Genomic DNA, 19,952 nt, shown 5'->3' with positions numbered 1-19,952 from the left:
TCGTGGTGATGCGCCCTCTGCTGGATGAACTCATATGAACTCAAGCCTCGGAAAATATTCTGAAAAGTTCCCAGGCTCGAGTTCATATGAGTTCATCCAGCAGGGGGCGCATCACCGCGACTCGAGGTAACTACAGTACATTCCCCTGCATTCCATTCATTCACCAAGTTTTACAGACAGGAGCACAGCTGCATTAGCAGAGCTCCTGGGTGTAAAATGATTTAACCCCTTCAGATGGATTTACAGCGTGGGACAAGACTGAACGACGGAAGGTATGGAATATTGTTGTTTGGTTTTTTTTAACTTTATTTCAGGTGACAAGGGTCTTCAGGTGGATTAAGAGTGTAATAAAATATTAAAACACCATGTGTCTTTATTTCATTAAAATAATTTTTAATAATGTGTGTGTGTTTTAATAACCCATTATTAATATTGGATTAATAATGGATAGGTGTCTTATTGATGCCTCTCCATTATTAACCTGGCTTAATGTCACCTTACAATAGCAAGGTGACATTAACCCTTCATTACCCCATATCCCACCGCTACACGGGAGTGGGAAGAGGGAGGATATGAGATGGTTTACTGTATGTAAACCATGTCTCATATCATGTCGGATTTGTGAAGGAGATAGGAAAAGCCGGCAATTGAATTACTGGCTTTTCTGCTATCTAGCGCTGAATTAAATATAAATATATGTGTGTCTCACTGACATATATATATATATACCTATTCTATGTGTACACATTTATCCTACCTATTCTATTCTGTCAGTGTGATTTTACTGTACACCGCACTGAATTGCCGGCTTTTCTAGAGAACACCGGTGCGTATTTCTCGTAAGTCACACGCATGGTCCGTGTGTAATCCGTAATTTTCTCGCCCCCATAGACTTTCATTGGTGGATTTTTTGCGCAATACGCTGACAAACGCAGCATGCTGTGATTTTCTACGCCTGTAACAGATAGAAGCTGCCCCATAGAGAATCATTGGGCCGTGTGCAATGCGTATTTTCTGGACGTATTTTCTGCGCTCATACGTCCGTAAAACTCGCTAGTGTGACGCCGGCCTATCAATAAGGGCTAATCTTGTGGTTTGCTGTTTGTATCAGATACATTCTGCATTTAGCCTAGGGACAGTTGCAGGAGGAGGGAGAGTGGCAGAATACAGCCTCTAGGCAGGCCTTAGGGCTTTGCAGTCCGTTGCTAAATATATAGCTGCTACACGTGATCACATTCTTTTTTGGGGTGAAAAAAATATCTTATTGTAATCCATAGAGTATTGCGTGTTTTTTGTTACATTATGGTGGTATACAACACTCAAAAAACTGTTCAAATTTTTTTCTATATTCAATTAGTTATCCATAGAGTATTTTGTACTTTGTGTTACATTACGGTGGTATGTAACACTCCAAAAAAATCAACATTTTTTTCTGGATTCAATTAGTTATCCAAAGCGTTTATTGTGGTTAGTGTTACATAACAGGAGTATATAAACCTAAAAAAAACTTTAAAAAATTCTGGATTTAATTAGTAATCCATACAGTGTAACATGCTTAGTGGGCGACAAGGCTGCAAAGATGGCAGAATTGCGCCAGACTTCTGCGGTAGTGATAGGAGGAATATTGGTGCCAGACTAAGTTGGCACAACAGCAGAGGTTGCAGGCGTCTGGGATCCGGAACCAGACGCTTTTTTGGAACCACCAAGGTCCGAACCCAGGTCGCAGCCTCCATGGCGATGGTTTTGAAGACTGGGGACAGGAGAGCCAGGATCCAGCAACTGGTGAGCAGACTGCGGAGCCTAGGCTGGACGGAAGAGAGAAGGAGGTTAGAGATATGCTAGCGGGCTTGCTAGCCACAAAGTACCAAAACTTGACAGTAGAGACTGAACACTTGCCTTGAAGGCTGCAAGAGGTGACGGCTGGAACCAGGGTCATGTTTCTGAAAATGGAGGGACGACATTGCTGGCATGGGATGGGTTTGATTTGAGAAGGAAGGGAGCAGAATGAACCCTTCCTGTGAAATGAATGGGTGTAGGAGAGGCTCCTCAAGGCAGGTCGAGATAGGGCTACCACCCCCGAGAGATCGGACTGTTCCTGTGGTTCCCCACCTCCTATGCAGAAGCAGGCAATGGACCAGGTGACAAAGGGGGCTGTCAGCCGCTCCAGGTGACACAAAGCCGGGTAACTTACAGGCCAGGAACCTGGGAATCAGGCTCCAGGAAGTAAGTGGAGGCAGTCCCCACAGCCTCCCGAGGGAGGAGAAGAAGCAGATACCTGACGAGAATTAATGCATTGTCCTCCTTATCTTTTTCTCCTAGCTTTGCACTTTGTAACAGGTAATAGTTTGTTGTGCAATTTCTCCTGAGTACGCCGATACCCCATGTGAGGGAAAGAACCACTGTTTGGGTGCACAGCAGGACTCAGAAGGGAAGGAGCATCATTTGACTTTTTAATGCAAAATTTGCTGGAATCATTAGTGGACTCCATGTCCCGTTTGGAGAACCCCTGATGTGCCTAAACGGTGGAAACCCCTCACAAGTGACCCCATTTTGGAAACTAGACCCTTCAAAGAATGTATTTAGATGTGTGGTGAGCACCTTAAATACCCAGGTGCTTCACAGAAGTTTTTAACGTTGAGCTGTGATAATAAAAAAAAATCACATTTTCCCCGCAAAAATGTTTTTTAGCCGGACATTTTGCATTTTCATGAGGGTAACAGGAGAGATTGCACTATACAACTTGTTCAATTCCTTCTGAGTATGCAAATGCCCCATATGTGGGAGAAAGCTACTGTTTGGGCACACAGCAGGGCTAGGAAAGGAAGGAGCTTCATTTTACTTTTTGAATGTAAAATTTGCTGGAATCATTAGCGGATGCCATGTTCCATTTGGAGAGCCCCTGATGAGCCTAAACAGTCGAAACTCCCACAGTAGACACCATTTTGGAAACTAGATCCCTCAAGGAATGTATTTAGATGTGTGGTTAGCACCTTGAACCCCCAGGTGCTTCACAGAAGCTTATAACTATATTCGGTTCGTCTCACGATCGCCTAATTTGCAATATTCGCTGATTTAATCTTTGATTAAATTGCCGAATATAGCCAAACATACACAGCACAAAAGCTGGTGTTTCCCAAGCTGCGTGACAGCATGTGAAACACCGGCACAGTGCTTCTGATCGGTGGTGAAATCATCCCCGCCAGTCAGAGAGCCGCGATTCCCACGCTGTCAGAAGACAGCGTGAGCACTCAGCTGTGATCGCAACTACAGCTCCCATCAGCTGCCACTTGCTGCCACTAATAACAGTGAGAGCAGGAGCAGCGGATGGGAGTATTCATCAGCCACTTCTGCACTGTAAATACATTTTTTTTTTTAAAACCTGCGTGGGCTTCCCTGTATTTTTGATAACCAGCCAGGCAAGACTCACAGCTAGGGGTTGCAACCCTCAGCTGTCAGCTTCAGCCAGATTGGTTATCAAGAATAGAGGGGTCCCCACACTGTATTTTTAATTATTTAAATAAATCATTTAAAAAACAGAGTGGGGTCCCCCCATTTTTATCAACCATTCTTGCTAAAGCTGACAGCTGGGGGCTGGTATTCTCAGGCTGGTAAGGGGCCATGGTTATGTCCCCCTCAGCCTAAAAATAGCAGCCCAAAACTGACCAGAAAAAGCACATCTATTAGATGCGCCAATTCTGGCGCTTTACCCGGCTCTTCCCACTTGCCCTGTAGACATGGCAAGTGGAGCTCATATTTGTGGGGTTGATGTCACCTTTGTATTGTCCGGTGACATCCATCCATGGATTTGTAATGGAGAGGCGTCTATAAGACACTTATACATTGCTAATCCTATAGTTGTATGGTAAATAAAGACACAGCCAGAATAAAGTTCTTTATTAAAAATAAGACTAAGCACAGTTTTCCATTTTATTTATAAATAGCAAACACAGTTAGGCTGGGGTCACACATGGCGTAAGACAATACGCCACGTATTATACGTCCGTACTACGCGTTCAATACGCCAAAATGTCTCCGTAATCGACTTCCGTAGTTACTGCGTTGCTTAGGTGTGGTCGCGTATTTTGCGCATGTGCTTGTGCGTGTGTAATCCGTATGTGATCCGTATGGCGTATTTATCACGCACCATGACAAAATGGACATTTAACGGTTTTCAGGCCTGCAAATCATTTAAACCATCATTAACCACACTATTTAAGCCCTCTACAACAGGTGTAGCCCTCCCATCTGCCCTATATGTTCTCTAGCATATTTTGGCTGTGTTGCTTTGAGATTACAAACATGTCTGACCCTGTGTATTTAAGCACAACTCAGCGGGTGTTGCTTCACTGGGTGTTGTCTCGTCGCTTTGGCCAGTCATATCAGGGCAACGTGGATCCGCGAAGGAGGAGACAAAGATTGTGGGTACATCCTATATTGTCCCAACGCCAGAGTAAAGGCCATTTCCCGAGACTATATTCAGCTTTGAGGGCACATCCAGACAAGTTTTACCAGTATACTCGTATGTCCATCCGGACTTTTGACATGTTGTTGGCGATCTTACGTCCTGGCCTCACCTTTCAGGACACCTGGATGAGAAAAGCCATCTCTGCTGAGGAGCGTCTGCTCCTAACCTTACGGTAGGTATTCCACATTTGCAAATACGGTTTTTGGTTTTTTTGGGGGTTCAAAATGTGTGGTGTCCTACTAGGTTTCATTAACTTCACTTGGACATGAAGCCACAAGCACATATAAAAGAATGTTGTCAAGCTTCAAGTCGATTTAGATTTTCTATTGAAACTTTTTATACTGTAAATAATTGAATAGTAAATGAAATATACACTTGTGCTTATTCCTTTTTTCGTCGTCCTCATGTTTTTTTTTTTTCCCTTTTTATTGTATTGCAGCTTCCTGGCCACAGGCTTGTCCTATGCGGGTCTACACCTGGAGTTTCTGATTGGGCGGTCGACCATTTCAGGCATTGTTAGGACAACCTGTTCCCAAATCTGGCAGAAACTACATGAAGCTGTGTTGCCTGAGCCAAAACAGGACGATTGGATTCAAATCGCCACAGGTTTCAGAAATAATTGTGACTTCCCTAATTGCATTGGAGCTGTGGATGGGAAACATATCAGGGTGCGTAAGCCGCCGAACTCTGGTTCCCAATTCTACAATTACAAGCAGTTTTTCTCTGTAGTTCTGTTAGCAGTTGCTGACAGTAACTACAGGTTTATAATTGTAGACATTGGGGCCTATGGGCGAACTGGAGACTCTAGGGTCTTCAATTCGTCCATAATGGGTCGGCGGCTACGTGACAACCAGTTGAACCTCCCACCACCACAACAACTCCCAGGCTCAAATGCGGAAGCAGTGCCTTTTGTTTTGGTTGGAGATGAGGCCTTCCAACTGTCGAGGCACGTCATGAGGCCTTACCCCAGGCGCAACCTTGACCACCGGCGGAGGGTGTTTAATTTGAGACTTGCCAGGGCACGGAGACTGGTTGAGTGCGCCTTTGGGATTCTTGTTGCCAAATGGCGTGTTCTTCAGTCTGCCATCCAGCTGAGTGAGGCTTCAATCAACAAAGTGATAAAAGCCTGTGTAATTCTACATAATTTCACAAGAATACATGATTGTTCCTCGCCAAATTTTGAAGATAACCTCATGAACAATGTTAGTAGGCCTACCCCATATGTCCCTCCTCCGCGTCGTCCACTTTCTGGTCTTAAAGTTCGTGATATCTTTACAAATTATTTTTTGACTCCTGAAGGTGCTACTCCCTGGCAAGACTATTCCTTTTTGCATGTGTAATTAATTAGCTCTATAAAGTATGTGTTAACCAAGTTTAAAACTCTGTGTGTTGTAATTTATTTTTTCACATATGGTTATCAGCATATCATGTGTGTGTGATTGAAGAATGAATACAGCGCATCCAGACGGTGATTGGTAATAATCAAACGTTTTACTGTATAACTTTTTGAAATGTCTAGGTTATTATTTTGTCCTAACCTTTTTTTTAGCCTAAGAAAGGCCTATTTTTGTTGTCATCCAAAACTTGGTACTACATCCACAATAAACAATGCTCTGTAGGGACAATACAAATGAAAGTTGTGTCTAAAAATCATATTAACAAAAAATTTAAAAAAAGTTTAAAGTAACATAAAAAAACAAAAAAACAAAAAAATTACAAGTCCTGGTAGGTTGGTGCAGGAGAAGTAGCTTGCTCAGTGTCTGCACCAGGTGGCACTTGTAGGCCCAATTGTCCAGCACCCTGTGCAGATGTTGTAGTGGCCTGAGGGACATTAGCCCAGCTATGATGCTGGGAACTTGGAAGAGTGGGGCGTGGATTTTGGAGATACCCCTGCTGGGGATGACCATATGGCCGGGAATCATAACCCAAACCAAAATGACCATATTGTCCATACCCAGGTTGGGACCAGCCTCCAGCACTGGGTGTGGACAAGTGGCCATATTGGGATGTTTGATGATATCCCGCCATATGTTGCTGAGGTGGCCATTGTGTGTTTGTTGTGGGTTGGGGCTGAGGTGTTGGCTGACGTGGAGGGGGTGCTTCAGATCCTTGTGGAGCTGCCAGGCCTTGTAATCTCTGAGGCCGCAGAACATTTTCAGGTGACATCTGCCACTGTTCAATCATCAGCATGAGATTGTATGGGTTATTTGGGGGGGTGCATGCGTCCACAAGGATCTTAAAACAGCCTCTCACACGAAGCCTTAACTCCCGCTCTATGGACCTTAAGTACTGGGCAAGGCTCCTGGTAAAACCCTCCTCCCCATCATCGTCTCGGACACGTGCCAAATAGCTCATGACCCCAGCATCCACGTTTTGGCGGCTTTGGATCAGCTGTCTTCTGTGGCGTGCACGCTGTGGTCTTACTGCAGCCTGTGGGGATGGATCCAGGGCAACAGTCGGGCTGCTGCTATTTCCAGGGTCATCCTGGCTAGGTGGTGGTGCTGCTGATGATGCTGCGGCGGAAGAGGCAAACTGTGGGTCCTCTTGGTGTGGTATGGATGCAGATGGAGCTGCCTGACCAGATGAGGAGGATCCAGGAGGGATGGAGCCAGAGGGAGCAGCAGATGGACCAGCCACCTCTTCACCTTCACCAACTGGGTCAATGACCAGTTCCGAGTCAGACCCTGTCTCCCTGTCAGTGAGGTTAGACTGAGTTCTGAAAAAGAACAATGTTTTAGGTACAAAATTTTGCCCCAAAAAAATTACACTAAAAAAGATATTCAAAAAATTAATTGAGGTGGTTACTTACGGCCTGAGGTCCATGCTGGGATTCAGAAAGTTGAGCCGGTCAAAATAGATGTATTTCTTTTTTTTGGGAGGTGCCCCGGCTCCACTTCTCTCCCGCTGCTGCCTCTCCCTCCTGTACTGATCGCGGATACTCCGCCACTTTGTTGTAACATCACCCACTGAAACCACAAAAAATACACACATTCATTAGCCCATTAAGCAGAGAGCTCACAAAAGGTGTAACTGACTAGACAGATTTAAGTGGAGCATCCAAATAGGCATTTGGGGAGCACATTTAATATAAAATAAAAAAAAAAAGCAAGCAAGGCCACAAGGCCAGAGTCCAATAACCTCCATCACAGAAAGGACAAATAATGGGAAACACTGTGTAGTAAAAGGGCCACCGATTGTAATTATTAATGAAAACCGGTTATCATGTACAACACCATGTATCTACTAGTGGGCTTTCTATTTCCTTCATGAAGATTTCTGCCATTCTTGATGAGAAAATCAAAGTAGTAAGCGCCTGATGATTCCCAATAAAATTACATTTCAAACATGGGTGTACTTACTTATCTGTCGCTGTGCCGCACGTGGCTGCTGGTCATAATGTGGGAAGAGGGCCACACAAACGCTCCTCCATGCTGCCTCTTTTAGTGCCCTGTTGGCATAATTTGGGTCTCTTTGGTCCCAGATGACAGGCCTCTCTTGTACCAAAATGATAAGCATGTCCGCGTTCACAATGTTGGCCATGCTGAATATCACTCCGTGGAGGCGTGCAGCAGACTTCCGGGTTCACTGTCTGGCTTTTTCAGCTAATTAGCATGTCTCACCTGCCTGATTGAGGCCTTTGGACGTTTCAGGACATCTGCCAGTAAGTTGCGTATTTCTCGCAAGGCACACGCATGGTCCGTAAGCATTCCGTATTATACGCTCTCCCATAGACTTTCATTGGCGTATTTTTTGCGCGATACGCTGACAAACGCAGCATGCTGCGATTTTCTACGCCCGTACAATGCCGTATATTACGGATCCGTAATATACGCCTGATAGGACTAGACCCATTGAGAATCATTGTGCCGTATGTAATGCGTGTTTTACGGACGTAGTTTCTGCGCTCTTACGTCCGTAAAACACGCATGTGTGACCCCAGCCTCATACTCACCGACCTAACACCTAATTCCACAGAAGCACTCGTTCTCCTGTAATAAAACTAAAATAATAAAAACAACAATACACCATACCTGTCTGTCGTTCTGTCCCATGCCATAATTCATGTCTGGGGATTAATAGTTTTCAGCGTGGATGGTCGCATCTTGGCACCGTCCAGGTTGAAAACTATTAATTCCCCAGACATGGATTACGGCGTGGGACAGAACGACAGACAGGTATGGTATAGTGTTGTTTTAATCTTATTTTAGGTTTAGTACAAGAGAACGAGGGCTTCGGTGGAATTAGGTTGTAAGTATGGCTTAACCAAGATTATTAAAGGAGTCTGTGTAATTTCAATTAAAGGTTTTTTTTCTTGGTGTGTGTGTTTTTATACAATGTGACCATGGGATTAGTAATGGGGGCGTCTTATTGATGCCTCTCCATTACTAACTTTGGGGCTTGATGTCATCTGAAAGGTGACATCAATCGCACAAATATGAACCCCACTTGCCACTGCTACAGTGCAAGTGGGAAGAGCTGGGCAAAGCGCCAGAATTGGTGCATCTAATCAATATGCCTTTTCTGGGTGGCTGTGGTCTGCTATTTTTAGGCTGGGGGGCAATATCCATGGCCCCTGCTTTAGCAGGGCTGGTTGTCAAAATGGGGGGACCTCATGCCATTTTTTAAAATGATTTATTTAACTTATTAAAAAATATGGTGTGGGGACCCCTCCATTCTTATTAGCCAGCCTTGCTGAAGCTGACAGCTGAGGATTGCAGCCCCCAGCTGTGAGTTTTGCCTGGCTGGTTATCAAAAATACAGGGGAACTCACGCAGGATTTTATTTTTTAAATTATTTATTTACAGCACAGGAGCGGCTGATGAAGGCTGGCGTCACACTACCGTAGGATACGGGCGAGTGCTATGCGAGAAAACATTGCATAGCACTCGGCCCAGTGTTAGGGTAAGTTCACACTGGGCGTTTTTGCTGCATTTTTTGCTGCATTTTTTGTGCTAATTTTCAGCTGTTATTTTACAGTACCATAAAAAGCCTATGAGATTTCAGAAATCTCATGCACACACGTTTTTTTTTTGTCATCAGGATTTTGTGCTTTGCAGCGCTTTTTTTACACTGAGTATGTCACTTCTTTCAGCTTATTTCATGGTTTTTCAGCCATTGACTTGAATGGATGGTGAAGAAATGCTGCAAATATGCAGGTTGACTTTTCTTGCAACGTATGTGCTGCAGGAAAGTCAAGGACAGCAGGATGTGACCTCACAGTCAGCTCTGCTACATCTAGATGGCAGGCTGCAGGATGCCTCCATACAGCCTGTCAACCAGCAGAGCGGACCCGAACCCCATTCACTTGAATGGGGGGCCCGACAATACAGTGTTTGACATGCTGTCATATGCCTGACAGCGCAGCAAACACCGCTTCAGATCGGCGGTGAAACTATCCCCGCCGGTCAAAGAATTGCAGTTCCCACACTGTCAAAAGAGCGTGAATGCTCAGCTGTGATCAGAGGTATACAGTTTACCTCCGGTCACTGGTGTCAGCTGATGAGACAACCGTTCCCATCATCTGACACCTGCTGCCGTTAATAACAGCGAAAGCAGGAGCGGATGATGGGAATATTCATCAGATGCTCCTGCACTGTAAATATATAATTTTAAAAAAAATACCTGCTTGGGCTCCCCCCTATTTTTGGAAACTAGCCAGGCAAAACTCACAGCTGGGGGCTGCAACTCTCAGCTGTCAGTGTTAGCAAGGTTTTTTGTGAAGAATAGAGGGGTCCCCACACTGTTTTTTAATTATTTAAATAATTTAAAAAATGGCGTGGGGTCCCCCCTCCATTTTTAACAACCAGCCTTGCTAAAGCTGACATCTGGGGGCTCTTATTCTTAGGCTGGTAAGGGGCCATGGATTTTGACCCCCCAGCCTAAAAATAGCATCCCACAGCTGCCCAGAAAAGGCGCATTTATTAGATGAAATCCCCGCAAGCACCATGAGAAAGTCGCACGGTGCAGGGGCGAGTTCATCGCAGTTGAAATTTACCGCAGTGAAATTCTCCCGAAAACTCGCCTCTGCACCACGCGACTTTCTCACATTGCTAGTGGGGATCTCACCGAGGTCACTGCAGTTCAGCCCAGCTGGGAACGGAGCCTCGGTGATGTCACCGCTAATCACTGAGGCTGCGCTCACAGCAGTTCATTCATCAGTGGTTCTCAGCCTGGATGGTCGCATCTGGGCAACATCCAGGCTGAAAGCTATTTCTCCCCAAGCATGGATTATGGCGTGGGACAGAACGACAGACAGGTATGGTATTATTTTTGGTTTATTACAGGAGAATGAGGGTTTTGGTGGAATTAAGCGAGGTTGAAAGTATGGTTTAATTAAGATTATTAAAGTAGTCTGTGTCTTTCTTTCAATTAAAGGACTTTTTTTCTGGGTGTTTGTTTCTTCTTACAATGTGACTATGGGGTTAGTAATGGGGGCGTCTTATTGAAGCCTCTCCATTGCTAATCTCGGGGCTTGATGTCACCTGACAATACAAAGGTGATATCAACCTTCCCAACTGTCACCCCACTTGCCACCGCTACAGAGCAAGTGGGAAGAGGGAGGCTAAATGCCAAAATTGGCACATCTTATAGATGTGCCTTTTCTAGAGTGGCTGAGAGCTGATGTTTTCAGTCTGGGGGGGGCAGTATCCATGGCCGCTTTTTTGGCTCTTAATTTCAGCCCGCAGCTGTCTGCATAGCCTTTGCTGGTTGTTAATTATAGGGGGACTGTACGTCATTTCTTGTAGGGTCCCCCATTTTAATAACCAGTAAAGGCTAAGTATACAGCTGTGAGCTGATATTAATAGCCTGGAATGGGAAGCTTCATGGGTATTACCCCCTTCCCAGGCTATAAACATCGGCCCCCAGCCGTCAGCCGTCAGCTTTCCCTCTGCTGGTTACGAAAATTACGTGGGAGCCCACACCATTTTTTTAGAAAAATAATCTTTTATTACATGTACAGTAAGCTGCACACACACACACTGTACTAATTTTATTTGTCACAGACATCTGCATATCTACCTATTCTATATGTATTTACTGTGTGTATTCCAACTCTTCTATCCTGTCGGCTCCTGCTGTGATTTTGCATTACTGCGACTGATGAATTGCTGGCTTTTCTTCTATCTATGTACTATATACATACTGTATATATATATATGTGTGTGTGTCACTGACATTTATATATACCTGTATATGTATTCTATGTGTGTGTATCTATTCTATCCTATTCTAACCTGTAACAATGTTATTTTATTGAACGCGGCACATGAATTACCGGCTTTTACTCTATCTTTTACCAAATATTACCGACTTTTTCTGATTTTAAGAAAAATGCTTGTATTACCGATCACAAATCCGAATGTGCCATATTCATGCAGAATTTGTTTGGCGATCGTTTTACGGACATATTCGCTCAAATGTTATTTTAGCCCTAATTTTTTTATTTTCACAAGGGTAACAGGAGAAATTGCACCATACAATTTGTAGTGCAACTTCTCCTGAGTACGCCAATACCCCATATGTGGGAAAACTACTTTTTAGGCACAATGCAAAGCTCAGAAGGGAAGAAGAGCTATATTGGAGTTCAGATTTTGCTGGAATGGTTTTATGGTGCCCTGTCACATTGGTAAAGCCCCTGAGGTGCCAGAACAACATGAACCCCCCATATGTGAACTCATTTTACAAACTAAACTCCATAATGAATTCATCTAGGGGAGCAGTGATTATATTAACACCATATGTGCTTCACAGAATTTTATACCATTGAGCGGTGAAGAAATAATAAATAATTTTTACCACTAAAATGTTATTTTATCACCAAGTTTTTAATTTTTCTGTGGGCTCATAGGAGAAATGTTTACAAATTTTTCCATCTTTTCCTGAGTGCGCCTATACCCTACATGTAGTCAGGAAGTACTTTTCAGGCAGAGTGTAAAGCTCAGAAGGGAAGGAGCACTATATTATAGTGCAGATTTTACTGTTATGGCTTGCGGATGCCATGACCCACCAGGAGAGCCCCTGAAGTGCCAGCACAGCAGAATCCCCATAAGTGACCCCATTTTACAAACCAGACCTCTCAACGAATTCATCTAGTGATGCAGTGATCATATTTACACCATAAGTGTGTCACAGAATTTTATACTGTTTTGCAGTGAAATAAAAATAATTACGTTTTTACCACCAAAATTTACCGTATATACTCGAATATAAGCCGACCCGAGTATAAGCCGACCCCCCTAATTTTGCCACAAAAAACTGGGAAAACTTAATGACTCGAGTATAAGCCTAGGGTGGGAAATGCAGCAGCTACCGGTAAATGTCAAAAGTAAAAATAGATACCAATAAAAGTAAAATTAATTGAGACATCAGTAGGTTAAGTGTTTTTGAATATCCATATTGAATCAGGAGCCCCATATAATGCTCCATAAAGTTTACGATGACCCCATAAGATGCTCCATATTAAAATATGCCCAATATAATCCTGCATAAAGGTTAATAATGGCCCCATAAGATGCTCCATAGACACATTTTCCCAATATAATGCTGCACAAATGTTGATTATGGCCCCATAAGATGCTCCATAAAGATATTTGCCCCATATAGTGCTGCACAAACCTTGATTATGGCCCCATAAGATGCTCCATACAGACACTTGCCCCATATAATGCTCCACAAATGTTAATTATGGCCCCATAAGATGCTCCATAAAGATATTTGCCCCATATAGTGCTGCACAAACGTTATGGCCCCATAAGATACTCCATACAGACATTTGCCCCATATAATGCTGCACAAACGTTAATTATGGCACCATAAGATACTCCATATAGATATTTGCCCCATATAGTGCTGCACAAACCTTGATTATGGCCCCATAAGATGCTCCATACAGACACTTGCCCCATATAATGCTCCACAAATGTTAATTATGGCCCCATAAGATGCTCCATAAAGATATTTGCCCCATATAGTGCTGCACAAACGTTATGGCCCCATAAGATACTCCATACAGACATTTGCCCCATATAATGCTGCACAAACGTTAATTATGGCACCATAAGATACTCCATATAGATATTTGCCCCATATAATGCTGCACACAAACATTATGGCCCCATAAGATACTCCATACAGACACTTGCCTCATACAGTGCTGCACAAACATTGATTATGGCCCCATACAGACACTTGCCCCATTATAGTGCTGCACAAATGTTATGGCCCCATAAGATGCTCTATACAGACACTTGCCCCATACAGTGCTGCACAAACGTTGATTATGGCCCCATACAGACACTTGCCCCATATAGTGCTGCACAAACGTTATGGCCCCATAAGATGCTCCATACAGACACTTGCCCCATTTGCTGTTGCTGCGATAAAAAATAAATAAATCACATACTCACCTCTCCGTCGCTCAGGCCCCTGGCACTTTCAATATTCACCTGACTTCGTTCCGGCGCCGCTCCATCTTCAGTGTCTTCTGCACTGACGTTCAGGCAGAGGGCGCGCACTAACCACATCACCGCACCCTCTGACCTGAAAGTCACTGCAGAAGATGCTGAAGACGGAGCAGCCGCCCGGAACGAGGAGCAGGTGAATATCGCGCAGCGCTCCCCTCCCCGTTATACTCACCTGCTCCTGGCGCTGTGCAGTCCCTGGTTCCCCAACGCCGCAGCTTCTTCCTGTACTGAGCGGTCACCGTTACCACTCATTACAGTAATGAATATGTGGCTCCACCTGTTGTGAATTCCGTTCTCGGGCTCCCTCCTGTGGTCATGAGTGGTACTGTGTGAGTTTGTTCTTGGGCTCCCTCTGGTGGCCTTTAGCGATATGGCTGGGCTCAGCTGTTTCATCTCCTGCTAGGCTGGGTTTATTTAACTCACCTGGACCTTTATTTGTCGCCTGCTGTCGGTGTATTCAGTCCTGATCCTGTGCCCTCCTGAATATTCCTTGTGACCAGTCTCCTGCTATGAGAAGCTAAGTTTGCTTGTTCAGTTTCTCATTATTTCCTTGAAAACGTTTCTCATTATATTATGAGTTCAGCCCAGCTTGCTTTCATGTGATTTTTTGCTTGCTGGTTAGTTCTGGGGTGCAGAGTGCGCCCCTCACATCGTGAGTCGGTGTGGGGGTTCTTGTATTCTCTGCGTGGTTTACTTTTGATAGTTTTTGTACCTGACTCCCCGGAAGTTTCTGAACTGACTGGTGTTCTCAAAGAGGGGGTGATTTTGTCTGCCATCTCTCCTGATCTGCGACGGGTGTTGCAGGAGTTTCAGGCCAATAGACCTGACCGTTGCCCACCGGAGAGACTGTTTGTCCCAGACAGATGGACCAGTAGAGTTATTTCCGAGGTTCACTCTTTGGTGTTGGCAGGTCATCCTGGGATTTTTGGTACCAGGGATTTGGTGGCGAGATCCTTTTGGTGGCCTTCCTTGTCGCGGGATGTGCGTTCCTTTGTGCAGTCCTGTGGGATTTGTGCTCGGGCCAAGCCTTCGTGTTCTCGTGCCAGTGGATTGCTTTTGCCTTTGCCTGTCCCGAAGAGGCCTTGGGCGCATATTTCCATGGATTTTATTTCGGATCTTCCTGTCTCTCAGAAGATGTCTGTCATCTGGGTGGTTTGTGATCGTTTTTCCAAAATGGTCCATTTGGTACCCTTGCCTAAGTTGCCTTCTTCCTCCAATTTGGTGCCACTGTTTTTTCAGAATGTGGTTCGTTTACATGGTATTCCGGAGAACATTGTGTCCGACAGAGGATCTGTTGTGATTTTGCTTTTTGCTCCCTCTAGTGGTCATTAGTGATTTGACTCTGGAGCGTCTGTCTTTTTCTATATCCTCACCTGGGCCGTTAGTTCAGGGGCGTTGCTATATAAGCTCCCTGGACCTTCAGTTCAATGCCTGGCATCGTTGAAATCAGAGCTAATCTGTTGTGCTCTTGTCCTCTGATCCTGGTTCCTGTTTTTCAAGCTAAGTCTGCTTTTTTGCTTTTTGCTTTTGTTTTGTTTGGTATTTTTGTCCAGCTTGTTCCTATCTGCATCCTGACCTTTGCTGGAAGCTCTAGGGGGCTGGTGTTCTCCCCCCGGACCGTTAGACGGTTCGGGGGTTCTTGAATCTCCAGCGTGGATTTTTATAGGGTTTTTGTTGACCAGATAAGTTATCTTGCTATATTCTGCTATTAGTAAGCTGGCCTCTCTTTGCTGAACCTGGTTCATTTCTGTGTTTGTCATTTCCTCTTACCTCACCGTTATTATTTGTGGGGGGCTTGTATCTTGCTTTGGGGTCCCTTTCTCTGGAGGCAAGAGAGGTCTTTGTTTTCTTCTCCTAGGGGTAGTTAGATTCTCCGGCTGGCGCGAGTCATCTAGCGATCACCGTAGGCATGATCCCCGGCTACTTCTAGTGTTGGCGTTAGGAGTAGCTATTTGGTCAACCCAGTTACCACAGCCCTATGAGCTGGATTTTTGTATCTTGCAGACTTACACGTTCCTCTGAGACCCTGTCCACTGGGGTCATAACAGTATGCCAGGCCAGTATTAAATGTTTAATGCATTGCAGAAGTGGGATTATAAGAAAGAAAATTTTGAGTTTTTTTTTCCCTCTCTCATTTTTTTTTTTTTTTTTCTTTTCTTTTCCCCTTTACCTCAGAGTGGCTTAAGCTTGCTGCAGACATGAATGTCCAGACCTTGATTACAAGTGTGGACCAGCTTGCCGCTCGTGTGCAGGGTATACAAGATTATGTTACCAGAAATCCTAGGTCTGAACCCAAGATTCCGATTCCTGAACTGTTTTCAGGAGACCGATTTAAGTTTAGGAATTTCAGGAATAATTGTAAATTATTTTTGTCCCTGAAACCTTGTTCGTCTGGAGACTCTGCTCAACAAGTAAAAATTGTTATTTCATTCTTACGGGGTGACCCTCAGGATTGGGCTTTTTCGTTGGCGCCAGGAGATCCGGCATTGGCTGATATTGATGCGTTTTTTCTGGCGCTCGGTTTACTTTATGAGGAACCCAATCTTGAGATTCAGGCAGAGAAAGCCTTGCTGGCTATGTCTCAGGGCCAGGACGAGGCTGAGGTGTATTGCCAAAAATTTCGGAAATGGTCCGTGCTGACACATTGGAACGAGTGTGCACTGGCCGCTAATTTTAGAAATGGCCTTTCGGAGGCCATTAAGAATGTTATGGTGGGTTTTCCCATTCCCACAGGTCTGAATGATACCATGTCCCTGGCTATTCAAATTGACCGGCGGTTGTGGGAGCGCAAAACCGCAAATTCCCTCATGTTGTTGTCTGAACAGACACCTGATGTGATGCAATGTGATAGAAAAACCGCAAATTCCCTCATGGTGTTGTCTGAACGGACACCTGATTTGATGCAATGTGATAGAATCCTGACTAGAAATGAGAGGAAAATTCATAGACGCCGGAATGGCTTGTGCTACTACTGTGGTGATTCTACACATGTTATCTCAGCATGCTCTAAACGTATATCTAAGGTTGTTAGTCCTGTCACCGTTGGTAATTTGCATCCTAAGTTTATTCTGTCTGTAACTTTGATTTGCTCACTGTCGTCTTATCCTGTCATGGCGTTTGTGGATTCAGGTGCTGCCCTGAGTCTTATGGATCTGTCATTTGCTAAGCGCTGTGGTTTTATTCTTGAACCATTAGAAAATCCTATCCCTCTTAGGGGTATTGATGCTACGCCATTGGCAGAAAATAAGCCGCAGTATTGGACACAGGTTACCATGTGCATGACTCCTGAACACCGCGAGGTGATACGTTTTCTCGTTCTACATAAAATGCATGATTTGGTTGTTTTGGGGCTGCCATGGTTACAGACCCATAATCCAGTCCTTGACTGGAAGGCTATGTCAGTGTCTAGTTGGGGCTGTCGTGGTATTCATGAGGATTCCCTGCCTGTGTCTATTGCTTCTTCTACGCCTTCGGAAGTTCCGGAGTACTTGTCTGATTATCAGGATGTCTTTAGCGAGTCCAGGTCCAGTGCATTGCCTCCTCATAGGGAATGTGACTGTGCAATAGATTTGATTCCAGGCAGTAAATTTCCTAAGGGAAGACTGTTTAATCTGTCGATACCTGAACATACCGCTATGCGTTCATATATCAAGGAGTCTCTGGAGAAAGGACACATCCGTCCGTCTTCTTCCCCTCTTGGTGCGGGATTCTTTTTTGTGGCTAAAAAGGACGGATCTTTGAGGCCTTGTATTGACTATCGGCTTTTAAATAAGATCACTGTCAAATTTCAGTATCCTTTGCCGCTGTTGTCTGACTTGTTTGCCCGGATTAAAGGTGCCAAGTGGTTTACCAAGATAGACCTTCGTGGTGCGTACAACCTTGTGCGCATTAAGCAAGGGGATGAATGGAAAACCGCATTCAATACGCCCGAAGGTCATTTTGAGTACTTGGTGATGCCTTTTGGGCTCTCTAATGCCCCTTCAGTTTTTCAGTCCTTTATGCATGACATTTTCCGGAACTATCTGGATAAATTTCTGATCGTTTATCTGGATGATATTCTGGTTTTTTCTGATAATTGGGACTCGCATGTGGAGCAGGTCAGGATGGTCTTTAAAATTTTGCGTGAAAATTCTTTGTTTGTCAAGGGCTCAAAGTGTCTTTTTGGTGTACAGAAGGTTCCCTTTTTGGGGTTCATTTTTTCCCCTTCTGCTGTGGAGATGGACCCAGTCAAGGTCCGAGCTATTCTTGATTGGACTCAGCCCTCGTCAGTTAAGAGTCTTCAGAAGTTCTTGGGTTTCGCTAACTTCTACCGTCGTTTTATCGCTAACTTTTCTAGCATTGTGAAACCTTTGACGGATATGACCAAGAAGGGCTCCGATGTGGTTAATTGGGCTCCTGCTGCCGTGGAGGCTTTCCAGGAGTTGAAACGTCGGTTTACTTCGGCGCCTGTTTTGTGCCAGCCTGATGTCTCGCTTCCCTTTCAAGTTGAGGTGGATGCTTCAGAGATTGGAGCAGGGGCCGTTTTGTCGCAGAGAGGCCCTGGTTGCTCTGTTATGAGACCTTGCGCCTTTTTCTCTAGGAAGTTTTTGCCTGCGGAGCGAAATTATGATGTGGGCAATCGGGAGTTGTTGGCCATGAAATGGGCATTTGAGGAGTGGCGTCATTGGCTCGAGGGTGCTAAGCATCGTGTGGTGGTCTTGACTGATCACAAAAATCTGATGTATCTCGAGTCTGCTAAACGCCTGAATCCTAGACAGGCCCGCTGGTCATTGTTTTTCTCCCGTTTTGACTTTGTTGTCTCGTATTTACCAGGTTCAAAGAATGTGAAGGCCGATGCTCTTTCCAGGAGCTTTGTGCCTGATGCTCCTGGAGTCGCTGAACCTGTTGGTATTCTTAAGGATGGTATTATCTTGTCAGCTATTTCTCCAGATCTGCGACGTGTGTTGCAGAGATTTCAGGCTGATAGGCCTGATTCTTGTCCACCTGACAGACTGTTTGTGCCTGATAAGTGGACCAGCAGAGTCATTTCCGAGGTTCATTCCTCGGTGTTGGCAGGTCACCCAGGAATTTTTGGCACCAGAGATCTGGTGGCCAGATCCTTTTGGTGGCCTTCCTTGTCTAGGGATGTGCGGTCATTTGTACAGTCCTGTGGGACTTGTGCTCGAGCTAAGCCTTGCTGTTCTCGTGCCAGCGGGTTGCTCTTGCCCTTGCCTGTCCCTAAGAGACCTTGGACACATATCTCCATGGATTTCATTTCTGATCTTCCGGTGTCTCAGGGCATGTCTGTTATCTGGGTGATATGTGATCGCTTCTCCAAGATGGTCCATTTGGTTCCTTTGCCTAAGCTGCCTTCCTCTTCCGATCTGGTTCCTGTGTTTTTCCAGAACGTGGTTCGTTTGCACGGCATCCCTGAGAATATTGTGTCAGACAGAGGATCCCAGTTCGTTTCCAGATTCTGGCGATCCTTTTGTAGTAGGATGGGCATTGACTTGTCGTTTTCGTCTGCTTTCCATCCTCAGACTAATGGACAGACGGAGCGAACTAATCAGACTTTGGAGGCTTATTTGAGGTGTTTTGTCTCTGCTGATCAGGACGATTGGGTGACCTTCTTGCCGTTAGCTGAGTTTGCCCTTAATAATCGGGCTAGTTCCGCCACCTTGGTTTCGCCGTTTTTCTGCAACTCTGGTTTCCACCCTCGTTTTTCTTCGGGTCATGTGGAACCTTCTGACTGCCCTGGGGTGGATTCTGTGGTGGATAGGTTGCAGCGGATCTGGAATCTTGTGGTGGACAACTTGAAGTTGTCACAGGAGAGGGCTCAGCGCTTTGCCAACCGCCGCCGCGGTGCGCGGTGTGGGTCCCCGACTACGTGTTGGGGATTTGGTGTGGCTTTCTTCCCGCTTTGTTCCTATGAAGGTTTCCTCTCCCAAATTTAAACCTCGTTTTATTGGTCCTTACAAGATATTGGAAATTCTTAATCCTGTATCCTTTCGCCTGGATCTTCCTGTGTCGTTTGCTATCCACAA

The 19,952-nt window shown here is 44.9% G+C and overlaps 1 protein-coding gene and 1 long non-coding RNA gene across 2 annotated transcripts in view; one reads left to right on the top strand and one right to left on the bottom strand.

Moving 5' to 3' along the window:
* Positions 1-19,952, top strand: part of LOC143782654 (uncharacterized) — a 44,035-nt gene that overhangs the window by 4,950 nt on the left and 19,133 nt on the right. The gene's annotated exons all lie outside the window — the stretch shown is intronic.
* Positions 6,141-7,422, bottom strand: LOC143781215 (uncharacterized). The gene is made up of 2 exons (XM_077267701.1): positions 7,275-7,422; positions 6,141-7,181 (listed from the first exon to the last, which is right to left on the bottom strand). The coding sequence occupies exons 1-2, from the start codon at positions 7,286-7,288 to the stop codon at positions 6,179-6,181; spliced, it is 1,017 nt and encodes a 338-aa protein (XP_077123816.1). The 5' UTR covers positions 7,289-7,422; the 3' UTR covers positions 6,141-6,178.

Source organism: Ranitomeya variabilis, chromosome 6, assembly GCF_051348905.1.
Source record: "Ranitomeya variabilis isolate aRanVar5 chromosome 6, aRanVar5.hap1, whole genome shotgun sequence".
NCBI classification, from domain to species: Eukaryota; Metazoa; Chordata; class Amphibia; order Anura; family Dendrobatidae; genus Ranitomeya; species Ranitomeya variabilis.
The sequence above is the reverse complement of the archived record's forward strand: the minus strand, read 5'-3'. Positions and strand labels throughout refer to the sequence as shown.